Source organism: Strongylocentrotus purpuratus, unplaced genomic scaffold (genome assembly GCF_000002235.5).
Source record: "Strongylocentrotus purpuratus isolate Spur 01 unplaced genomic scaffold, Spur_5.0 spur5_scaffold_19, whole genome shotgun sequence".
In the NCBI taxonomy this organism is placed as follows: Eukaryota; Metazoa; Echinodermata; class Echinoidea; order Camarodonta; family Strongylocentrotidae; genus Strongylocentrotus; species Strongylocentrotus purpuratus.
Genome location: NW_022145604.1, coordinates 21,415,706 through 21,442,522, shown reverse-complemented (window position 1 = coordinate 21,442,522; position 26,817 = coordinate 21,415,706). Strand labels below are relative to the sequence as shown.

Genomic DNA, 26,817 nt, shown 5'->3' with positions numbered 1-26,817 from the left:
AGTTTGAAGTTTATTAACAACAACAAAATGTAGGCCTATGTACATCATAAAACAAAGTATGCAAGGCAAAACAATAAAATACAAACCGTACATAATGTACATAATGTACAAAAAAAGGAATTACTGCAAAAGCTTAATTAATGCTTACATAAAACACATTTATATAAAAGTTCAAGTTGTTGCTAAAAGAAAACTAAAAGTTAGCACAAGTGCTAGCCGAGATCGGCTTTCTCTGTTCACTATAATCGATAGTGTATCTCTTCATTACTAGCATTAAAACTTTACGACACACACTGATTTATTTCCAAGGGTTTACTCTATGACACTCAAGTCATGACCTATCTGGTGGCCTCAATAGACAGGTAAGACTACACTGTCTTCCTAAGTTTCTTATCTCTGTCATTTAACTTGACCTAATCCAATTTGTTCAAGAAAAGTGACCTGTCTACAATGGCCACTTTTGCCAGCTTTTGTCTGGTGGCCTTAATTAATAGACAAGTTCCACTGTGTAACCTATCAATAGTGGCCACTTTTTTCTGTTTCAATTTTTTTATACTAAAGTTGCTTACCTCTGTCATCTAGTTTGACCTCGACACATATTGGCCTTTGACCTTGTATCATTGGAATGTTGCACTTGAAGATAGCCCCTGGTCTCTGTATGGAAGGCTGGTATTGAGAATTGGACTTGGGCGCACCTACCAGGACCCTGGAAAAATCAAAGAAAGTATGAGATCATGAATGTTTAGCTGGAGATGAAAACATTCAACGTTTTTTTAGTAAAATGAAACACAAAGTGAAAATTAGCACGCAAGCATTATAAGATACACAAATCAATTCAGTTCAATCTAGTCAGGGATAATAGACTGTAGCTGCATGGTTTGATCTTATAATGGCACAGTCACACGGCCACTTACGGTAGCTGCGGATGCTTACGGATAAAAGTCCGTAAGCATCCGCAAGGATCCGTATCATCCGTAAGCATCCGTATCCATCCGTAATTCAATCCGCAGGATCCGCAGACATACGCAGATCCGCAGCGGAATTTTGAAAATCTCAAAATTTTGCTGCGGATGAAATATACGTAAGCATCCGCAGAATATACGTTATCCATACGTAAAATACGTTATCCAAATATACGCAGGCATCCGCAGGTCCTCACGAGACCTATGGTTCTGTTAGCATTCACAATGGGGGTAGTGTGATACATCCAGTTGAGGAGACAATGAACGATGGGGGTGGGGTAGGGGAGCACCAATGTTACTCAGAAAATGAAATGAAAGTTTACAAGGCTAATAAAATTGCTGGTGCAGGGAAAATGTAAAGACTGTTTCTGTTACTGGTCCAGTTTAAGCAAGCAGAAATATACTTCGAATCTACCCACCCTTTCTTTTCGAAGGCAGGTCATTGACCTCTATACCTTCCTCGGTTAATCATTTTCTGGTTTTACGAGCAGGATCTTGAAATCTTTCATCATTTACGTTGTAGGAACTTCTCTTATGGCTTGCCCCCATTCTACTGCGTTTTTATTCCCTTAAAAATAAAACACGTTCGCACATCCACCTTATACCCCAGTAACATCAACGCGACACAGACCAAGCAGGCCAACAATAAACCAAAGAAAAACGACAACACTACAGTACATAAAAAAGTTAAGAATCGGTCGGTTTGGAGGCATCTTTATGTTGGCGGAGTGAGCGATGTTTACTCTCATAATGTACAGGATTGAAAATTCACTTTTTTCTGGGAGTCACATTTGACTAAAAACTAGTTGGAATCCACTCTCATAAGAGTACTTCAATCACTAATTTGAAATGGATTCCACCGATTTAGAGTAGATGCAAATCTAAGGAAAGGAACGCTACTATGGATTGTCACCCCTCTGCCCTTGATTAGGGGGCGGTGTAAAAGGGGGCAACGGCATCTTCTTTTTGAGTTCCTTTTCCTCTCTCCCTATTTTTCTCTCCATCTTTACTTATTTTCGCCATTCGATAGGGGGCACGTTTTCACAATTGGTGCTTGCCATTCCAAGAAATTACATTTTACCTTCGCTTTACGAGAGTTCCAGATCTTACTTCCCAGGTTGTTGCCCTAAATGTACAACTTCTTTATCCACCCAAACCCTGGTCTGCAGGCACATTATCTAATTTGACACTTTTACCACAATTCCTAAAGCCTTAAGCAGAGCTCTGGCAGTCTGCCTTGTCTGCATGGCCATTTAGTATAGTCACAACATGGAGATGAGCAGACACAACAACTGACTAGTTTTTGCCTGCCAACTACTCAAACCCAGTTACGTACCCTGCCCCCCGCCCCCCGCCCCCTGCCCCGCCCACCCCCCCCCCCCTCAAAGTTGATACAGATACCAGGGGTGCAGGAACGTCAGGTGCGATCGTAACTAGGTCGGAAATTGACGACTTAAAAGAATGCAGATGTTGAGACGTTTCTCGGAGGGGCACTCAAGTTGTTTGGGGCATCTTTATCGAGTTCATATGGGTAAACATGTTTAGTGAACGCGACAGACGTCTGCTCCGAATGCCAAGATTACAGATTGCAGACTTGCTAGCGTTTTGCTCAACCCCATTTATATTTAAATATTGTATATCCCTGAGCCATCTACACACAGGTTCAATTCATGTTTGGTTGCAGTACGACCAAGTGCAGTAAGATGTAAATAAAACCACCTGACAAAAGCACTGTCTGTAACATATTGGCAAAATTATACTAGCTGTTTTCCATGATGAGTTATCATATCTTTATTTCCCGATAGGAATATACCCGTATGAATATAACAACCTATTTGATTAGATAGGCCCTTATATTAGCTGCATCGAATTCATTACAACATAGTGACAATCAAAAGTGAATGCCATTGCCCAGAACTCGATCTTCTCCAGACTACAATAATGCTCCAAACCACTTTACAGCATTTTCAATCTGGATGTTTCATTGTAGTATAAGCAGGGAGGTGAGATGCCCTGGTATAAGCATGGTAGTGTGGTGACACCCTGGCTATACGAAACTGTCACAGGAACGGATGTGATGACACCAACGAATACTCATCATCCAAATAATGTAACTACTCATAAAGATCATTATCGTACATAGCCAACAACAGCGGCGTAGTGAGGGGCGATCCATTTGGGGGGGGGCACCAGTCTTACTCAGAAAGTAAAATGCACATTTACAAGGCTACAATTTAAGGGGAGGGTGCGAGATGTGGCCCCGACGTCTTATTTTATATTCCTTCCCCTTCCATTAATATCTCCTCACGCATTTTCTTTCTAAATATATATAATGTTCACCACTCGAGACGGGGAGGGGGGGGGGGCACGTGCCCACTCCCCCTGTAGCTACGCCGCTGGTTAATAGCATCCACAATCCATGAGGAATACATTTTATTCGGCTGTCGACGGTGATAAATGGTGATCAAATTGCATTTTGCAAATCCAGGCGGAAATGAGTAACCCGACTCGGGTCATTTGGGGTAAAACAATAGATCACCGCAGACATCAAACGCATGTGATTGTTAGTTGACCTGCAACGTCAGGGATAGGATGTCGAACCGGTCTTTCGGGCGGGGGGGGGGGGGGGTTGCCGGGTGCGACAAGGGTACAAAGTGCCCTTTGAAAGTGCCCCCTGAAAGCATAGGACCAAAGCCGGTGGATGGAGAGTGCCCCTCCCCTTAAAATGAAAGGCGTACGATTGTAACGGTACATGCAAGTTATGATTATATTGGGTAGAATTTTAAAGGGTCATCGTTTGTGTTAGTATTGTTGTTGTTGCTGTTGGGGTATACTTGTACAGTACAAGGTTCCTCTGTTTAATGAATTAGAACATGAATGTGTGCACAGCGATCCCTTGAAATGAGTAGTTATAGTTTACACATGCTTAAAAGGCCATCAATATATTGAGTTTCTATATTAATAGTTCGAATCTCGAATTAATCATTTTAATATTTATAATAACAATGACAATAATAGCACTTATCATAAAAAATACTACTACAAATAATAATGATCATTATATTCTTAATAATCATAAGCTAATAAAACAATACACATTACAAAGTGTGAAGTGCTTTCATTCATTCGACTTCATTTTGTTGTGTTGCCATCTCCCCACATCTGCACATGGAATCACGCTTCTTTGAATATTACTAGTAATCCTTCTCAACGAGAAAATCATAATCACTCAAATAAACAGATTTCCTTTCAAACTTATCGCAGGAAGCAAGAGGATTTATTACATTCAACGCTAGATGGTGGAGATTACTTGAATTTATCACTTCTACTCAACGTATGTATGTAGTCAACATACGTATACGAACCAACTAGTAAAATCCATAACAGAACTGAACAATCATGTTGATTGTTTTTCACGTTTACATTGTCCATTTTTAGTCCAACGCACTTCAACATAATGATAAATTTAACACTTGTACAAAACATGCCGAGACGACAGTTACATGTATCACTAGGTCAATTTTTCTTTCCTGCAAAGTGATCAAATTCCTAGTTTAAATATATGAAACAAATAGAACACTTAACCATAACCCTAAACCTCATCTTACAAAAGCTAAAAACATAGGCCCTAATCCTACGTCATCAATGAAAGGGTGAGGTAAACTAAAGCCCGATATAAAATGTCGGATCATCAATTCAAAGTTAACTTTATTGTTTAGCATAAATGTACAGATGTACTGCAAGTCGATTTTCCTATACAGAAACATCCTCTTGAAAAATGATATACCATGATAACAAAATGAAAGAAAAGGGGGAAACGGTGATGAAGTAGAAGATAAGAAGAACACACAGCCTCACAGGCACTTAACACTTCAAGTCAAGTCCTTGATAAACACGTAAAGGATAATAAAGAATTGTACACTGTATCATCATGGACACAAGTTGCACTACTTGGAAATATTTGTTTTGTTATAATCCATTTGACGACAGCGAGTAACATTGTGTTTAAAATCCCAACTATCAATTACACCTGTACATACACCCCACCCCAGTAAAGCAAAAACAAAACAAAACAAAGCAGCACAAACAAAATCAACAGAACATTCCCGAAATGAAAAGAAATATTTATAATGTATCTTCAACAAGTTATAGCAATGCCTGTCAAAAATGCGAAGCTTAAAAACCACAAAACTAAAAAAACCTGCTCTAAATCATACTGCGTTTCGTCGGCTGCCTGCAAGAAGACCTTAAGAGCAATGCATTGTCACTGACAGTAACGGCTTCTTTACAGGCAGCGGACGATTTTACTCATCGAGGTCAGAGGTCAGAGGTCAAAGGTCAACAACTTGTTATATTGGCATATCGCTTGACACCCTTGTGATGGGGTATGAAATAGGGCAGTGCTCGATGTATCCTAATTCACGATCCTCTAGTGGTCAATATTTGGAAACGTTTAGGCGTTGGAGGTGCATTTATCTTTTATGAATGCAAAATATAAAAAACAGATGATTTCTAAGTTTAACATGTTAAAACACGATGTGAACCTGCATTCCCAGGTAAATATGAAATGGTACACTCTAAAAACTGAAATGTTAAATCACTATTTAAAAGGGCCGAGGAGCAACCACTTTTTCTAAATGGTATTCAAACTTTTAACATGCTGGATCCAACGCTATAAAGGTTGAATCTAGCAGGTTAAAAGAAACAATCTGACAATTTGAAAGAGTGGTCACTCCTTGGCGCTTTTAAATGGTGATTTAACATTTCAGTTTTTAGAGTGTATGATTACAATCGTCTTGAATTAGCTTGAGTGGTAGCGCGTAACTGTGTAATTCATATACTTGGGGTCGGGGTGCCCCCGTCCACCCCTATATTACCCATAAAACCTTGAATATAAGACGGGAAATACAGGTAGTTGGGAAGGGATAGTGGGAAGAAAATTTAGCAAAATAATGATACAAACACCCTTGCCACACCAGCCCATCTCCGTTAGTGAAAAAAAAATGATATAAGTAACGAATTAACGACTTCATCCATGACTTGCCTTCGCCAGCACGAGGTCAATTACATGTATGTTTCCTACCAACTTTGGGCATTTTCTTGAACCAACTTGAGTTATAATGTACTTTTAGGGTCAACATATAGAATAATTACCAGTTTCAAAATGGGTAACAAATATTAACCAAGTCGGGTTTAATAAATGCATTTTTGTTTTTGTTGTTGTTGGGGGGATACATAATCATTATATAAATTGCCCTCATGACACATTTTTTGAATTCGGATAAAACACGATGAGAAAGCTCAAGCATTATCTGTCATCTTTACCAGAACCGAACCTTCATCATTACGAGTATAGAATCGCTCTGCGGAGAACTTCTGAATCAACAGTTCGTATTACTCGACGTTGACCCATCACATCGGCAGTTGATTTCACCGACGTGACAGGGTATAAATGGGACCGAACGTTTGGGGTAATGTGTCTGTCGATCCCAATTTACGTCCCGCAAGACGGAAAACAATTCAACTTTTAAAGGTATTACAAATGGTTTGCAAACATCTCCCCACTGCTACATGGAGGTATTCTCTGTGTTCTACTTCTTTGCTTATATGCTATCCATAATGGCAATGTGTCAGTGACTATTTGTTACATCTTCCTTCATTGCTGTGAGTATGATAATCGAATTCAGTTGCAATATAATTATATTCGGGAACCTATAATATACAAGCTTTGCTCCTTAATGGCTTCCCCATATTTCACGATATTATTTCTCTATGTCACATGTCTATCGTTGTTTTATTATGTTACGTGGAATGTGGAACAATAAAAGAAAGAAAGAACCAACCAAACAAAATTTGCTTCGGTATACCACGCTTGATAGTGAGAAAGGGTTGTGTTGTTTTCTCAAACAATTGATTCCAGATGATCTGTTAATTGCATGCAGCAGAGAGATAGAATAGTTTTCTCATAGAAAGTGACTTTCATTTTCGCATCAATTTATAGCTTGTTCACAACATTTCATTTCAAGTATAGGAACTTTGTCAGCGAAAAATGTTAGCGATGCTAATCTTAATTATCTTAGCCTTTAATTCATCGTTACATTATATTTGTTTTATTATCTTGGACATTAAACACTGTATTTTCTTTTTAAATATTATCATTGTAAAACATTTTCTGGCGGAATTCGCAACCATGCTCATCTGGCTATAAAAAATACTCTTGTATTTTCAACGCAAATCACAATATCAAATAACTACTCCCCCTTTAATCCTATCAGTTTTCCTACCTGGAAAGAAATGGCATTTATAGGATGAATGGTATTTTGCGGTTGGATTAAAGGCCATCTTTAAATAAAATGACCCAAGACTGAAATCCCATAAAAATCTTATGAAATCTGCGCATCTATTCTAAGACTTGAAGTACTCAATACATGACATCTGCCCAAGGATTTGCCTGAGCCTGAAATGGCTGACAGAAATTTACATCGAACTATATATGTACATGTACATATATTTTTGGGGGCGTGTTAGGGTGTTTGGGGGCTCTCGAATTAATTTTCTACATGTTCCTCGCTTGAATTCAAGTATAATCACGAAAGACAATGGCATGGGGGAGGGGGGGGGGGGCTTGATCCCGAGCCCCCTTCTAGAACCAACACTGCATCGAAATCCATATTTCGTATTAAACTCAAGACGACCTTTAATAATAGTGTTAACCACTAGTTTCACTTTATGATTAGAATACCAATTTGTAGGAATTTTATTTCTCTGACTCTCTCTGCTGGGTACCACTTAGAGGTCAACAATATTTTCTAAAATTGAATCATTCGAACGGAAATACACTTTTATTTATAGACAAAAGTAGTCCTGTTTTCACGCCTCTTTATCCCACGTTAGCCAACTTTTCTGTTTTCCTTTTCCTTCTTCCTTTTTATTCTTTGTTATTCTTTTTTCTTCCTGTTTATTGTAGTGGCCATACTGGCGAGTACGCGTCTGTATTTGATACCTTCTTTATGTAAATAAAAAAAATCTTCATCGAAACTTTATCCTACAACTTTTAGTCGTGCCAAAATTCAGCCTTTGTTTATAATCCATTATGTCGATCTTAAAATAATGTTACACTGATATTTGATGGGATTTTTAAGACAACGATGTGATGACAAAATTACCTTTTAATAATTCATTATTTACGAAGAGGAGTGATATAACGTGTCGGTGTATACACTTGCTTGGAGTCCAGTCAGGTAACCAGAAATCATCAATAAATTAACAATCATTGTTACCATACCCAATCTAAATCCACTACATGGACATCACTTTCAGTTTAATCATGGCACTTTCAATGACCACTTCCAAGCACCTGGACCTTTTGGTCTAGTCCACTCAAACGGAGAGTGTCATATGAAACACCTTGCAAACATTGATCATCGGTAAATCATCAATCAACAACTGTTATCATATAATAATCTGAATCAACACTCTTAACATGACAATCAATTTCACTTTAATCATGACACTTTCAATGACCTCTTCCACCCGAAATCGTTGGGCGGTGTCCGCTCAAACGAAGAGTGTGATCCCTGGTGTGATATGAAACACCTACTTATCATTGATTTTACATGATAAATCATCAATAATCATCAACTGTTATATTATAATCGAAATCAACACTCTTAACATGACAACCAATTTCACTTAAATCCTGACACTTTCAATGACCTCTTCAAGCTGAAATCTTTGGTTAATGTCCACTCGAACGAAGAGTTTGATATAAAACACCTTCTAAACATTGTATTCACTTTATCAATCATCAATAAATCATCACCAACTGTTATCATATCAAAATCTGTGTGAAAACTCTTGACATGACCACGAATTTCACTTAAATCATGACACTTCCAATGACCTCTTCCACCTGAACTTTGTTTTAATTTTTGTTAAAGCTCTAATTCACTTGAATGAAGAGCTTGAAATGAAACACCTTCCTAATATTTGTCGGGAAACGGAGTCAAGGGCCTAACACAAACTTCAAGAGGGCAATAACATTCGAGGTCAAATGCAATTAAATCCTTGTTTCGCGTCCCCTTTTCCATCCACTTTTCGGACCGCCTCAATTTTTCGTTATTTGTTGTATTTGATCTAAAAGGAAATAAATACTCATCATGCTAATCGGGGGACAGCTCGACAATGAGGTAATGAAAGTAATTTATACATTGGTACTTCGTTTTAAAGAAAAAGTTGAGTTCTGGTCATGCGATTGCATTGTAAAAGAAACGTTGTGAAATCGATCAGAAAAGGTTGATCACTACATGTAGCATATTGATGTGTACTGCAAGGTTCAGGAATCATCAAAATGATAAGAAATTTGGCCCAGTCTTGGTAAATTTACAAGCACTGTACACAGAAAGATGTAAATGGGACTACACAGCATGTGGCAACAAAATTCGTCCCGATGTTGTACGATGTTACGTGCCATATTTAAAATATGAAGGCATTTGAAGAGCCATGCTTTTCAGGGAACATTTTGTATCTGACAATGATAACGCTCACAAGTTGTCTTTCACCTCTTCTCATAACTCAACCTCAAATGCAAATAAGGAAAATTTATGTTCAAAATATGACCATGCTAGCAATTCCCATACAAGAAAATATCAAATACTAAATGACTGGAACCCCTCCTAAATTTGAAAGAACCCGGGCAAGAAACCAGGCATGAATTGTGCATGGCCTAATACAAACTTCCATATAGGACAATAATATTTTTAACACATATCCGTTTAAGAACTGCCGGGAAAGATAACGACTTCGGGGCTTAACCTACATTGTGGAATTCAAGTGCATGTCAGTCTGAAGAAGGAAAAAGATAACACCATGCTTAAAGATAAACTTCAGTACTGGTAATGCGATTGCATTGTGAAAGAAAAGGTGTGGAAAGGATCAGAAACAGATGATCATGTAGCATGTAAGTATTGGTGTGCACTGCAAGGTTCTGGAGTCATCAAAATCATAATAAATTTGACCGAGTCTTGGTAAAGTAACAAGCACTCACATAGAAAGCTATATATGGGACAACACACATGGTGTCGGGGCTGGTACTACCCTAGTCCTTCTATGCTCATTACTCAGCCAGTATACATTTTCTTCCAAAATTGTTTGGCACATGTCATTTATTTGTAATCTTGAACATTCAGTGTAAGTTTCGTTTGATTCTGTGAGAATTTTTTTAAATTTTTTTACCAGTACTGGAGTTTATCTTTAAACTTAACTGGCTTAGAATACAAGTGTGTGCAGGTGTGTTTGCCTTGCGGTATTGAATAGATCAGTTTTTGATGATATGGAAGAAAATGAATCATCAAGTATCTGCAGACTTTCAAGAGAATTTTGTTTTTTCTTTGATAAGTGGAACCAGGGAGATGTGTATCAAGTTTTGATACAATATGCCGTGTGAAAAAAAACCTCCATCCAACTTGAAAAGATAATTAAAATATTTCCTCATGGAATTATATTTTAATAATAATTGTGTTAACCTGGGAAAGCTTACCCTGCAATTACTATTACCCCAGCACATATTCCATGTAAGCATGTAAGCTAATTTACCAGTTATGCATATTAAATGGCATCTCTATTGATGGAATCCACCTTGCATACATTTGCTTTTGCTATGTCTGACAAGCCTCTAGCAAGCTTCTGGATTGTGAAGGAAAACATTTGTTTGTAAAAAGGTCTATTCTCGGGTTTATTCACACCTGGGTCGAGACACAAGAGAGACGATGTGGGTGAAACGCTTTGCCCAAAGATGGAAGCATTGAGCGAGTATCGAACCAGGGACCTCTCGTATGGGAGTCACGGGCCTTCACCAATATACCACAATGCTCCTGTATATCACTCTCTATAAATTATTCTGTCCCAGATGACGTACATGTACACTAAGATCGAAGTTTAGTTTACACATCTTGATAGTTATTTTCATAATAATTATTCCTCATTCATCTTGATCATTATATGTTAACTTACATCTGAACATCTGTACCCCGTCTTATAAATAGTTACGATAGATCCGAATCAAACGTAAGTCCTCCAATCAATCGCCAGTTTACAACTTCTTATCTCTTATGTAATAATATATAGATCGATATCAATCGCAAATAAAATGTGATTAAAAAAAAACTCTTTATAAGACGGGTCCCAGGTCATGCGATCATATTTTGAAAGAGTGATTAATGCAGTAAATGAGAATTTATGTATAGACACTGTGAGCTTTGGAAATCATAAAAATGATGGAAAATTGTCATGTTCTGAACACATTCATTGGTATCTAGGATTACACATAAATGTTTGGTCCAAACGTAGCTTTTTTCTTGCAGATTTGAAATATGAAGGCATTTGACGAGCTAACATTTTCAGGGGATTTTTTCCTTCTATACGATACTTCCATGCTGACATGAAAAGAGTGAGAACTATCAGAGTATTTTTCCGCCTTCACCATGCTGGCATTTTTTAATTTAAAAACAAAAATCAGAAATGGATCATTTTAGCAGTAGGCTATGTTTTTCATGTTTTTTTTTTCTTTAAAAAAAAAAATGAGGCGGCCCCCATTAAGCAAGCGGGAGGGGACGCTAAACATGAATATTTTTATTGATGGCCTAAACCCGCATCAGTTGTTAGTGGATCCGTGTTTACACGGTAGTTTAAAACTACAACTGTCCCGTGTGAACATATAGCTTTAAGTCTGGGAGTGAAGGCCAAGTGTATGCCTAAATTTGGAGCGTCTTGCAGGGTCTGGCCTTGATAGGAGCACTAATTCTCAGACGGGATCGGAAAGGAGTAGAAACATCCGAGATTCCAAGGTGAAGACGGAGGAGACGGAGGAGACGGAGGAGACGGACCCGGGTACGATCGTGGGAAGAATGAGGGGTCCCTTCAAGCAGTTTGCCTTGAACATGTCCATTTGACGCTGGAATTTCACTTTTTTTTTGTCTTACAGAGATGGTAAGGTTTAGGTAAAATGAAAATGATTGGTGAGATTTATTGTTGTTTCTGTTCCCAAGTGGGGCAATACCATATAGCGTACCAGTGGCGTATAGCGTGTGCCCAGCTAGCGAGGGTGTTGGTTTTATGAGAAGAGGGGCACCGGTTCTATTAGGTCGATGAAATGAGACAAACCAAGCTATCTGGGATGGGGATGAGGGAAAGGGTCCCCATTGTGTTTTCTCGTGGTGTATTCTTTCTTTCTTTCTTTTATTTTTCTTCAGAAATTCACAATGAGTTATATTATCTAGCGAGTTATTTTCCAGTAGAATATTTCTATCTTTTATAAAACAATCATGAAACTCTTCATACTCCATACATGAATAAATAACACATCCCTTTAGCAGGCCGCGTGGATAAATAATCTAGCCCATACTGTGGTCTACCCATAGACCCTATCTTGGGGCTGAGTCAGATTTCATATATAATATCGAATGGTTGTATTACTCAGGAATCATCCTGATCTGCTACGGCGTCACTGTCGCTCCCGAAAATAAGTCAAACATAATTTGTTCTAAATCCCCTCAAATTATGGGGAAAGTAGTCTTTAAACGCAGACTTTAATTTGTTAAAATTTAACCCAAAATTCATTAAGCCTTGACCAGAGCCTAGCTCTGTCAGTCTCCCTGTCTCTGGAAGTGTCAAGTCGAGAGCAGCTACAGTACAGAGCCTATGTAGTATGCCGTCGGCCTAGTCTTACAGTACAAACACTGTTATGAATAAAGAGTAATAAGGGTTTATGCCTGCAAACTATAGTATAGGGAAGGGATAGCCTCGTTTACAGAGCTTAGCAAGAGGCTACGAATAGACTATAATTATCATCTTTTTTGGCAAGGTGTCAGGATGATACTGTTTTTATGCACTCTCTTTGTGATTGTACGACGCTCATGCGACAGTTGCTCCGCAGTATTTTCATACACAAAATGAACTTCAACCCTGGACCTAAAGCTATACCTAACCCTATCCCTAAAACTTAAAACAAGCAAATTCCTTTGCAATCGTCGCCAGAGCAAATGTTGAATCACCTTCTTTGCATCGCATCTTGCTTTTCAAATTGTGCCCCCTAACACTCAGAAAAGAAAAATCAAGAAATTTGAATATGTTAGTAAACGGGTCTATATAATTGGCATGATCGGGCAAGTTTGGACTAAGCCCGGTCTTATGATCATGATGTCTCATGCTTTATGGGGGCAGTACAGTACCTTATCGCATTTGTGGTATGTGGCTAATGATATAACTTTACATGGTATTTATTAGAATGTTCATACTTCAAAATGTCCAGACATAATTATCTCAAAATGTCTAGACGTGTCAAACTAATATGTCTAGACATAAATATAAACATGTTAAATGGGAGTCGCAATAGAAATGAAGAGCATTTCCTGTTTCAGCAAATACCTAAATTGTATTTCTTGATCTTTACCATGTTAACTGTCAAATTAACATAAAAATCGGCCAGATCGAAAAAGAAAGAGCATCGTCCCATCATTACTCTGGACACAGAAGACTGAAGATAAATCAAACTTCAAAGGAAAGCCCGTCGATGATAGTTGCAAAAAGAAAAGAAGAGAAGAAGGCATCACATATCACAATTGTGGCATTCGGCCAAATATCACTTGTAGCAAAAAAAAATTGGGCCTTCTGCATGCAATACAAAAATAGATTTAAGTCCTATAATTATACAAAACGAAATCTGGAGGGGCCTATACAGAGCGAAATCAAGTCCTACAAAACCTTTAGCAATAAATAACAAGTCACCCCCGGCCGTGATTGCAACAAGTAAAATCTACATTTTGGAAACATGCACGATTTCGACGGAGTTTTCAGAATTGTAGCGTTGCATAAGATACAAGAAGGTGCTAATCACAGGCTCACGGGAACATTTTCACAAGGGGAAGGGGGGGGGGGGTGACGCCTTTTGCCCAAATATTATCTCAGTACCTGAATGTTGCTCAAAATTTGGGACGCTTTTTGTAGCGAAAATTGCAGAAATTACTTCTTCGTGCACCTCACTGCCCGAATATGGTGTTAGTCCAAATATCGGATCTTAAAAATCCAACTCTCTCTCTCTCTCTCTCTCTCTCTCTCTCTCTCTCTCTCTCTCTCTCTCTCTTTATTTCCATCTTCCTTCCTCTTTTCTCTGTGCTGAACGTGCATGCACTTGAACGAAAACTTGGTCCATGTCACCCACAGCTTCGTCTGGATCTTGAACTTGATCTTGTTGGCAAGGTCCTGTAATCCCCAACAAAAATCTGCTTATTTTTCAGCGCTCAATCATTCTCAGCAGTAATTTTCCGCCGGTTCATGAACCATGACTTCATAATCGCTAACAGCCTACTTTAAAAATAACTTTCTGACTATGGTTCACCAGTTCACAATTCCAACGTTAAATGTCTGCATGAGCATTGAAGCCCCTCTCCGTAGAAATTCAGATGACATAATTGAACTACAGAGAGTGACACAAGGAGCATTATATTTCTCCCAAACTTTTACACAATTCATGCACCATCTCCATCGCCTAAGTTGTATTCATCACACAGTAAAACCTGTCCTAGATGTGACCTCTCTATAACGGACACCTGTTTTTAGTGGCCATCTATTTTGTCTCCCTAGAGAAAGAAATGTGTGTTTTAGAACCTGTCTAGAAATGCAACCTGTCTTCAATGGCCACTTTCTCTGTTTCCCTTGAGTGGCCTTTATAGGCAGGTCTGACTGAATAATGAAGGCATAGGTGTATGGCAAGTTCAAACACCACATTCTTTGCAAGTCAATATTTCTTTCAGGCAAAATGCAACAGCCGAGATACGACCACAAACCTGTTGATTCAAAGTCCAGTGACACTATTCACTACTAAACCACTGCATTTCGAGATATACATGTGTATAGTGGCCTAAATTCTCCCATTTCCCCCGAATGGACACATGTAAGTCCATGTGTCTCCGTATGAGGTTTTACCATGCGTGGATTACTACGAGGTACATCAGTGGGCGTGGCAGTTTAAAAATGGGTGTGGCACTTTTATAAGTCTGGATACAGTGAAAATATCAAAGAGTACATCGGGACTTTCCCCTAAAAGTCCATGTCTCCATCTACAACGATCATTCACGGATTTTTTGGATCAGTGGGCGTGGCATGTTATTAATAGTGGGCGTGGCACTTTATTGGTTATTGTCCACACAGTTCCTACTCCTATTAGATTTCCACTTTATTCACATAATGTATAGAGTTATCCTTTTAATAATAATAATAATAGTTGCAGTTAGCGCCTTTTCCACTGGATACATAACGCTTTGAGATGTCATCAATGAGTCAGTGTTCGAGTACATACAAGCTACCAAGCCGTGACAGTGTGAGTTCAGTGAAAATTGTGGTTTCAGGTTCAGAACAGATATGCCTATATATAGGTCTTCAAACTCTGCTTGAATTATTCTATTGTTGGTGATGATTTTAATTGAGGAGGGGGAATGTTCTAGAGTTTGCATGCAGTAGAGGGAGAAAATGAACTTTATTAACAACTTCCACCGGCATTTGCCCTGTTTAATACGAGCTCATGATAATTCAATTTTTCTTTTCTTCACAAGGTGTCAAAGCTTGATTGCCACTACCGGTGTTGAGCTGTCCATCAGTGATGTACAATACTGACAAGCCAATGAGGCATGAGAAATGCACATCTGACAACCATGAAAATGTTTTTCTTCTTTTCTTCGGAGGAAATCATTTCCAGACGCGCCATGATGTCCATTATGATGGTGCTCCGGTTCATAGAAAGGTGTCAACCATTGCACTTTTAAGTCGTTAAGTCAACACGGGAACACTCCACGGAGGCCAGATAAAGCCCCCGTACTTAGCCGCGGAATGATGGCCATGATTTGCCTCTGGGCTCCAGAAGTCACGCCGAATTGCACTGAGCGCGACAAAGGTCATTATCGTTAGTCCCATCTTGACATTGACAATGAACTGACTCACTGATAGGTGATTCGACATTTTGCTTTGGTGACAATTATTGTTCGGGCGACATTATTGGTAGGAGCTGTCTTTCGTCAACTATATTCAACACATGTATGGTCAGGGCAGGGAGGAGTCTCACCTCCCTGGTCAGAGTTAGTGTTATGGTTTGGTTTGCGATCGAATGTGTGTGTGTCTTATCTTTAACTATAGGGCAGCACAATACTTCCAGACGATGAATGCATGGTCATTGACCCATCTGAGACATTCCCTACAGAATCTGATCTACCATGGATCACATGACTAGAGCTGTGACAATATTATTAAACGCTTCTTATTCTTCTTCAAGTGCACAATTTTACTTACTTACTTTTATTTTACTTACTTTTACTTACTTATATTATTTCACTCTCGTCTAAAACATCGTTTGACTCTTATGATATTGATACAATGCAAACTATCCCCGGCAGGCAGGCAGGCAACGCAAACGACCTGTAGACAAATCCAGAGAAGGACATTGGGTCCGCCCCTCCCATTTTATTGGGGAGGGGGGGGGGGGGGCTTTCTTACTTGCTCATCATAATATTGGGAGTATAAGAATGACACCAAAATCTGATGGTGACATTTGTTCCCCTTTTTTAAATAATTTAAACAATTATTGTGACCCACTTTGATTTTGTGAACCCCTCTTTCCTTAATGAAATCCTGAATCCGCCCTTTGTCAGTAAAGCACTTAAAACTGTCAATTACCCTCATATTTGGCGTACGGTTTAAACAAAAAAGAAAAAAAATGTAGGGTGGGGTTGCATTCTTATACAGTGTACTTGCGTATCATGACATTTGGGACTAAAACGGACCTCCAAAATCTGATGACTTGCTTGTAGAATGTTTTTCTTTTAATTGGGACTCTCCTTGATGTGTGACGCTCCTCTTTCCCTTGATAACATCATGAATTCGCCTATTCGACCCATATCCTCTCTGTTACGAAAGTACCTCAAACTGCCAATTATCCTAACATTTGGCTTGCGGTTAAAAATATGAATAGAAAAGTAACAAAAACGACCCACGCTCTTTCAGAAGTTGATACAGTCAATTGTAACAATAACGAGTAGGAATAAAGTTTTGGATATTCTTTTGAAGTGTTTTTTGTACACTACGTCATTGTGCACAAATCAAACCGAGCTAATGGCTCACAGATGATAAATGTCAAAGAAAGGGTAACTCTTCTAATGTATTGATGGCCTGCTTTTTATTTCCTTTCATGGGGTGGGGCATTGAGTGTTTGAAATATGAAAAGATGCTATCTGTCATTCTGCATGTTCATAAAGTCTGTCAAAGTCCTTGAAATTGATTAAAAACGGGTCAAACTTCCCATAGATGTTACATTTTGTGGAGCTATCATACTAGTAAAAGAGTTCTATAAGCATATCTTGTACTTTTTCAATTTTTTGTGACAATTCAGTTTGCACGGGTCTGTTTATACGACGATGTATACAAGAGGTTGGCTGCCATATCAAATCATTCGTTCATTCTGTTATATTAATTACTAAATATTCTAACCATTAGCATTTTCGTGGGGCCTCACATTTACGCACTGGTATTAAATAATTAATATCGTAAGACAACGGATTTAATAGGTAACCATGTATGAGACATCTTTGCCAATTTACGAACATTACTCAATAAATAAGGCGTGAAACAATATTATCTAAATCTATAAAGAAAATCATTACCGTCGGTTCATACATTGCAGTGTGGACCGATATAAATGTAGGCAGTGATTGCGCAAAAATACATTGACATTTAAATCATCTGTTAAACAATTTTATCATAGATGCTTTCGTACTTTCAAAGACTGGAGGCCTACCGTTGTAACGGTATTTTCCCCCATTTGTTTCTTAATTAGAACGTGTTATTTTCTGCAATTTAGGGTTTTATTTACCTTCAATTAAATTATCGCGGCTATAAATAAAGTGGCAGGCATTGCATTCAATCACTTTGACCCCCCCCCCCCCCCCTCTCTCTCCCCCTCTCTCTCTCCCTCCCTCCCCCTAGTATCATGTACAAATTTGAACTTCGCCTCCCCTCCTTCGTACATACGACACTTTGCCTCCTTGCGGGTGTTCCTGAAACGAATTTATTTTGGGAAATCAAAACATAACCTTCGCCTTTCTTCATTCGTTCCAAATCTTGCCCTCAATTATTCAGCACCACCCCCTCCCCTTCCCCAAGAAAAAAGGGGGAATACAAGGAAAGGAGAAATGAAACGAGAGGAAAGGAAAAAGAGAGAGAGAAACAAGAAGAAATGAATGTAAAGAAAATAATTTAGAAAATGAGAGAAGTCAAGTAAAGAACAGAAGCAAAAGAAAGGATAAGAAAAGAACAGAAAGAAAAGTGAGAAAAGGGAAGCACAAGGGGAAACAAAGAAGGAAAGACAAGACAAGACAAGATGAGGAAAGAATAGAAGAGAAAAGATAAGACTTAAGAGAAAAGACAAATGTTACAAAAAAGAAAGAAAAGAAATGAAAGGTAACGAAAAGAAGGAAGAAAAAAAAGAAGAAAGAAAAGTAAATTGGAAGTAATTCAAATCCCAATCAATTTTTGCCAGGTCAGTGGGCTACATACCCAAACACTCATTCTTGTGTCACTTATTATGGCATCCCCCAAACCACAGCTTTTCGTTACTCACGTAATTAAACACACGTTATGCTTGATAGCTTGACCTTAGCGAGGTCAAGGAGGGTTCCCCCGTGTCACCCCGATGGTAGTCCCTCAACGGATTTCCCGTCCACCCGTCACAACATGGGGTTGACCAAGGGGGGCTCAACAAGTGTTTTCCGTATCAAGCGAGCCCGAGGAAAAGAAGCGACTTTCAATCAGAGCCGTTCTCCTACATTATTACATCTTGATGATACATACACTTAAAAAGCTGAATTCGAAATGAGGTACATGGTTACAATGGCGTAGCCTAACTACAGGGCGCAAAAGGAACGCGCCCTCACCCCTATAAATGTAAGAGGGGCGGAAAATATTTAAAACGAAAGGAGAGCAGCAGGGAAAAGATTTTAAAAAAATGATTGGGCCTAGATTGGGCCTACGACAACGTAGATTACATAATAATAGTAGCCTCTACATGTACATACGTGGTAACTTTTATGCAGATTGCTAGTTTGAAATGAATACAAGATATGGCAAGCTTACAGTTATGATAATTAACATTATTTAAAAAAGATTGAGAAAGCTCAAGATTTTATACTAAAGGAGTACATCCTATAAAATAATCATTGTGTGCCATTTTCAAATTCGCTACAAGAGTAACCTTCAACTTTAAAACTCTAAGAAAAATAGAAAAACAAAAATCACTAGTCACTGTAGAAACAATATTGATACATCCACATTCTACAAGCACCGTCACACAGAACGTCCTTGTCTGAAAAATGAGCGAAGTTTTGACTCAACAACGTATCACCGATATATACGGATGGATGTGTTGTAATATGATTTGCATATATATCCACGAACATTACCGTACCACATGTGTCCACCCTCTAATATTAGCTTGGTTTTAATAAAAGCAAAAAATTGAGAGCAACAAAAAAGTGAAAGTTTGAGCCATATCCGATTAAAACTAGAAAATTTATACATGTTTGAAGTTGTCATCAGTGAAACACAAATTGGCAACACTGTGACGTATCTTGCACGCTCCTCTCTTATTTGCTCTGTACAGACAATTTCATAAACTTTCATTTTCTAAGTTATTGATGACGGAATAGATTTGTTTCATACAGGAGTTGTTTAATTATATAGTTGCAATAATTACATTTCGGGTGAATGTATGATTGTACATTTTCTTAAGTGAAAATCAACAAATTTGAAGCTTTTTAGTACACGGCAAATGGGGGAGGGGAGGGGGAGTTCGCAAGATACGTCACAGAGTTGCCACTTTGTGTTTGGTTGATCGCACCTTCAAAAATTCACAACTTTCTTCTTTTTAATCGATTTTTGCTGAAACTGTCACTGGCCTGTTTCTCGCATGTTTTATGCTTCCATTAAAACCAACTCAACATCAGGTGAACTTGCCTTTTAAAAAGCAGTGGACCTCTTGGATCTAGCTTGCAAAGATATATGAAATAGATTGCTACTTCCTACATGTAGCTGGATGTGCAGAAATAGAACGAGGAAAATGACGAAAATAGCCTGGTTAATCCCACCTAATATGTGCTCATAATGTATGTAGGGTAGAGAGTCTAGTGATAAATATATCATGAAGTGATTAATGCAGTGCCAAAGGAAGTAGATGTAGAGTAAGGCCCGGCGCACACTGTACGATCTGACATTCAAACATGTAAACTCTTAATGAACGATTAGATGGTTTCAATATTCATATGATTAATCGAATCTTAGGAGGAGGAAAAAGCGAAATCGGCTCTGAATCGCAGTGACGTCAGACCGGTAGTGCGATTGTATACGATTTAGCAGTGCAACTACATGTACATGTACATGTATATGGACAGTCTTGCATTTTAATTATATTGTCTTTTATTTACAAGGATTTTCTCGAGATAAGATATAGGGGAAAATATACTACCCTCCTGCTCATGGAACTCCATGAAACGCCTCCGGGGGCAAGTTTACCTTTTTGGGCATAACCTCGAAATATAATTTCAAAAAATAAAATTTAATTAGTCTGGATTGTGGACTTTCGCAGACGTTTATTTCCAACCCCACTCTGAACATCCATGTTAATGTCTGTCTATATATTTCCTATACAAGAAACCTCGAACATTTTGCTGCATAAAACTTGGACATCTTCCACATGCTGCATGTTGGTCCAATTTGTTACCATCCTTCCACATATCATCCCGTGCTTGTAATATATGCTTCAACGTGCAATGTCACCATGTACTCAGACAGGTAACTGTCACGTTCTACAGAGGACATGATTTCAATCTACACTGAGGCAAATGGCGGCGGCTGACAATATTTGGTTAAGGGGCAGTCGGGGGACCAGCCAAGATATTACGTTTCATAATGGAGGGGGCCCCTGGAGGGCTGTGAGTAGGGGTGAGAGAAAGTGAGGCAGAGAATAGACCATGAGGGAAAGTGGTGCATTGTTACCCACGCTGCACGGAGAATTGCAGGTGAAAGGGGGAATGTTTTACACCCCGCCCAAACCCCGCCCTACTTCAGGGGTGACTTGTGATAGTGCTTCGAGCGTTTACTTAGCACTGGAATACAACATTGCGGTATTTCATGACAACTGCCCATGTACGGTCCGAGTCGTGTTTTCTGAACGTTGAGCTAAATGTACGTGCCTGCACGAAATTTGCATTTTACTCTAGTGGTATGATTTGCCTGAGTTCTAAAACGGCCCAAAAGATGGTGTGCTCGTAAAATAATTTGATATCAACAATTTCAATGACACTAAAGCAGACTTGATATCAAATCAATCACATATTTCATCTACATCTTTACATCTAGTCTACACGTACAGTTTATCTCAGTATCGCTGAGAAACGTGGACATTGCAGAAATCGGTATAAGGGACTACACGTACAAGTAGCATTAAAAAGTTTGGTTAAAACTGTTCAACACTTTATTGTGATATTTCGTCTACGACGGCATACAGTATACAGAGTGGTCTTTTACATGAGACATTCATACTATAATTCTTCTTCTACACTGTCATCGAAAATGAGAAAAAAACCATGAATTATGGTTCATTTTTACCATAAATCAACCTTTATAAAAACAAATTGTTGAACATGTACATAAATTTGTAGAGACGTCTGTCAGTATCTACACAGTTTGTGCTTGAAATCTTCACTCAGGAAGGGTGTGATTTATGCAGTGGAGTCACACATCCCTAAAGATTTGGCATTCCTGTATAGCAACATTCCAAGAATAAACCAACGCTGGGAAGTATCGGATCCTGCATTCTGTAAACTTGAAACGGGGGGGGGGGGGGGGGGGGGGGGGGGGGGGGGGGTACACATCCAAACGTTTCTGACAAGCATGTATGTCGTATGAAGGGTAAGGCGTCAGTTGTGCCCCCAAAATAAAACTCGATGGGTTCCTCAAAGTTAATACAAAAGCAAAACGACTTCCACACTGACGAAAGCATCAGGCGCTCGATACGAAATATTCATACATTTCTTGCCTATAGACTTTCTTACTGACGACATTTGACCCTCTGTGTATCCAATGCAGATATTTGACGAACAACGCAGTCATAATGATTACTGATAATTGTCATCATTAACGGGGATATTCTTTTAGTCAAGAATATTGGGGAATGGGGGATGGAACATTGATAAGGGTGATAGGACCCCTCTCACCCCATCATCCAGTCGGTGGACGTGTTGTATATCAAGTAAGGCCGGTGCCCAAATGATGCCAGCGCCCCCCCCCCCCCCACTCAATTTTTGAGCCCATGCTACCCCACTGCTAATGTCGATGCTTTCAATAATGCTGCATGAAAATATTGCCAAGAATCTCATGACTATTATGACTAAAAATAAAAATACTTCTGCAAGCCTGATTAATCCCATCACGTACTGAAGCTGTCAAATTTCTTTACGAAATAAAGTTCAATCGACTTATCGTCTTGCATTCATACAAAGCCCTATCGACTGAATCCCTAAACTGATTTATCTTCATCTACATCTACATTTAAATCCTTGTCCAGACGTTCAATGTATAATTTTGTCTCCCTATTATGCCGTGTTGCCATTGTTAGGTAGGTAAAATATTTTTATAATTGTCTGCACGAAGAGTCGATGACCAGCTAGACAACCATGCGGTTATGGAAACGGAAATATTCTGTCTAAACAAACTGAGCCTCAATTTATTTTCCCTAAATACACGTAGATGTTCGTCTGTGTCCATCATGTCGATGCTTATTTTGTCACTGACAATGATGATTTGCATAAAACTGCCCACAAAAAGATTCGTTTTCTTTACCCTTCATACTTTTTAGTACATGTACTTTCATACATGTTGTTTTATTGTTGTTGTAGCAGACTAGCAGTGGCAAAGCGTAGGCAATGGTTATATTTATTAAGAGGGCACTACGATCGGGGTGCACCATCGTACTCAGTAGATGAAATGCGAATTAAAAAAGACCAATTATTAATACTAGGGGCGGCGAGAGGGTCGCCTTTGTTTCTTCTTCTTTTTGCCACTTCAAATTGCCCTGTGCGCCCCCATAGCTACGCCACTAGGTTTATGTAATTATGGCAATTAGTGCATTCCAAAGATCTCGGCATGCTACAACATTCAAAGTGATCTGACCAGGCCCCATCTAACTTTGTAATAATTTTATTGTATGGACAGAAAATGATGACCTCAAGCATCTCCTGGCAAATTTAGGGTCAACCCCCTCCTTTATTTTAAATAAAGCTAATAGGGCATATCCATATAGCCCATCGAAGAAAAATTGTGACCATCTACAATTTATGTGTCTTTTTTGTTCTCTTTAAGTTCTCAGATTCTTTTCCTCGGAAATAGGCCCCTCCCCCCTCCGTTTTCGGGGGGGGGGGGGTTGGTTTTAAAAACTGTATTGTCTCTGTTTACGCCTCACAGAAGGAATGAACAGATGCCTTGCTCTAACCAGACAGAATAAAGTCCGTAAGGACAGGATCTCAGTTATATATCTTTAGCCGCACGTTCCAGCGACTAGTCTCCATGGTGAGCAGACGACAGGTAGATCTAGAGTCATCGATCATACTCGTTCGTGATCGTATAAGTAGCTAAAAAGTGCCGACGAGATGACGAGATAATTATTGAGGATAAGACGATAAGAAGATGAGAAGATGAGCAAAGATAAGGAGATAGGTAGAAAAGAAGATAGGGAGATAGGAAGACAAGAAGATAAGAAGAGTCAACGATTATACTTGTTCGTGAACGTATAAATGTGCCGACGACATGACGAGATAATTTAGAACAAGAAGACCAGTTGTTGGAACTTAGCAAGTCGACTTAGCAAGTCAACTTTCCAGGTTCAAATAATTCGTCTTCTCGTCCTAAACAAGTCGACTTGCCGAGTTCAAATACTTCGTCATGTAAGCTTCCATATGATGGGTAACATGCATGGGTCCCACGTGTTCTCACCCGGCTGTGGATGACGGTGCACCCTGGTCTATTTTGGGAAAGGGGAAGGAAGACGCCAATAAAAGGGGCAATCAGCGCTCCCCTCACACCTTCGAGTGACAGTTAACCCATTATGCATCCATTTAAAGGCAACATAGCTAGAGGAGCTGAGAGCTGCACATGACCGTATGATGTAGAATGTTGCGATTAATAATGTTGAGATGTAGAATGTTGCGATTAAAGATAAAGTTGAGTTCTGGTCATGCGATTGCATTGTGAAAGAAAAGGTGTGGAATGGATCAGAAAAAGTTGATCATGTAGCATGTAAGTATTGGTGTGTACTGCAAGGTTCTGGAGTCATCAAAATCATAATAAATTTGGCCCAGCCTTGGTAAAGTAACAAGCACCATACACAGAAAGATATATATGGGACTACACAAATGGTGTCGGGGCTACTTACCTTGATTTCCTTATATTTCTATCCTCATTACTCAGCCAGTATACATTTTCTACCAAAAATTGTTCGGCAAATGACATTTATTTGTAATCTTGAATATTCAGTGTAAGTTTCGTTAGATTTTGTGAGAATTTATTTTCTTTTTTTTACCACAACTCAAGTTTATCTTTAATAATGTTGAGATGTAGAATGTTGCGATTAATAATGTTGAGATGTAGAATGTTGAGAGGAAATATCAAGAGGACGTACACATTGCAAGACAAGTACTGGCGAAGCTACATGTCCCAAGCGAACATCAGAAATATTTTACAGGGAAAGAACCAAAAAAGGAAAGAGAGAGAAATGGAGAAAAGGAAAATATGAACAATATGAAGGCACCCCTCCGCACGCTCCCTATAATTTGTGGCCATTTAAATTCGACTTCATTCACTAAATGGCTTGGCCCTTGTTCTCCATTCTACGCCAATGACTTTATTCATAAAATTTCATACACGAGAAGAATCTCAATGATATACAATTTAAATAATGCCAAGCGTTTCTCTGTATAAATAATCAATCCCTGGAATCAAATGGATGTACATGTTAACATCTCCTTTCTAAACACAGAAATGGGCTTATGTTTTAATATTTAAAAAATTCAGCCAACTTTGGGGCCGCCCCTCCTCCCTTTATCCGAGGCTAATTTTCCTATTCCTGAACCTGATCAAGAGCGGTTGCAGAAGAAGCACACGAATTGTGACGAAAAGGACTTGAGCATAAGGGTTCGGTGCAAAATGTCAGAGGTAAAAAAAATGTTTAAAATGTTCACCTCTGACATTTTTACCTGACACCGACGTACATGTAATGTCAACGAATCTCGTATCTTATTTGAAATACAATCAAACCTGTCTATTGTTATTAACGATTTTCAAATGCGTGAAAAACATGATTCGCCTTCTTAAATCGCTTTTAAAGAATGAAAAAAAAAGAATATTGTCATTAAAGATGTTACTACATAATTTAGTATTAAATGTGGATCCTTTAAAAAGAACGAATTGAAAAGAAATATACACTAGCATCTTATATTATTAATATTTTATTATATTAGGAAAAAAGTACATTTTGATTAAAGAGTTTGGTTTCACCATTTCGAGTGCATTCTAAGGTAATCCGTATTAAATCATGTACTCCTCCACATTTCCTTATGAAAAGCTACAACTCGGGTTTCAGAGAAAATGGTATATCCATCTTTGCGGGTATGCAAATCCAATTTTCATATTTCATGATGAAAAATGAGAATGCTGCTCGTCTAGATCTCCTTGTCTACCTATAAACCTTGCCAAAATGACTCATGCTCATCAATAGCATTTTGAAATCTCTTGGCCAACTTGTGAGCCCTATTCAGCAGGTGGCGATGAAATTAATAGAATCAAATTAGATATTAAATTGATAACCCGGATGTGGCCCTAGTCTGTCAGCACAGACCCTTGTCACTCAGTCGTAATGCACAACAGAGGGTCTGAGCACGAAGACTATACAGAGGCCACAGTCCATAAAGGCTCTGTACTGTAGCTGCTCCTGATTTGACACAGCCAGATATTGACAGAGTTAGGCTCTGCTCAAGACTCTACGGAATTATGTTTCCGTGTCAAATACGAGTCTGTGTCTGCAGACTAATATGAACCCGTTATTGTAAGTACACGATGGATGTGTAATCGTGAAAAGTTGGCAAGTATCTGATGATACAATTACCCAAAATTGATACTCGGTGCTGTCACATTTTGCTTAAATTGGTCTAATTTTGGAATATACCGATTCCTACGGATAAAATATCATTTTATCTATTGAATAATGATCACAAATTACCTTGATTACAGCACATTGCAAAAACAGTGCTTTTATAGAATGATCAGACGATGATGAAAAAAAATGATTATCATCCTTCATTTTTGGTTTTATAATCGTCATGCTACATGTTGAAACTTGATGACATTATATATAATAGGCTCACAGCTAATACATATAAGCGCTAAATTTGATTATAATTATTATTATGATGATGATGGTGATGATGATGATGATAATGATGATGATGATAATAATAATAATAATAGGCCTAATCATGATAGTAACTAATAGTGATAATATACAGTAATCTATTAACAATAATAATAAATGTAATAATAATTATTGAAATACTCATACAAATACCAATTAGAAATACTAACATTACAAAATATCTCATAGGGATTTTCATTGCGCAATAAAGGAAGTTGTGAACAATAAATAATAATTGTCAACGAAAGCACTTATACACTCATGACAAGTTTGCCTAATTAGTTACAGATTTACTTAATT

The 26,817-nt window shown here is 38.5% G+C and overlaps 1 protein-coding gene across 1 annotated transcript in view; it reads right to left on the bottom strand.

Annotated features, from left to right (window-relative positions):
• The window catches only part of LOC589343 (integrin alpha-9), a gene marked incomplete at its 3' end in the record, with an annotated part of 84,573 nt that overhangs the window by 38,231 nt on the left and 19,525 nt on the right, over positions 1 to 26,817 (bottom strand). The window contains exon 3 of the mRNA XM_011664950.2: positions 570 to 706. Within this exon, the coding sequence (XP_011663252.2) occupies positions 570 to 706 (137 nt within the window). The remainder of the gene's footprint in view (positions 1 to 569; positions 707 to 26,817) is intronic.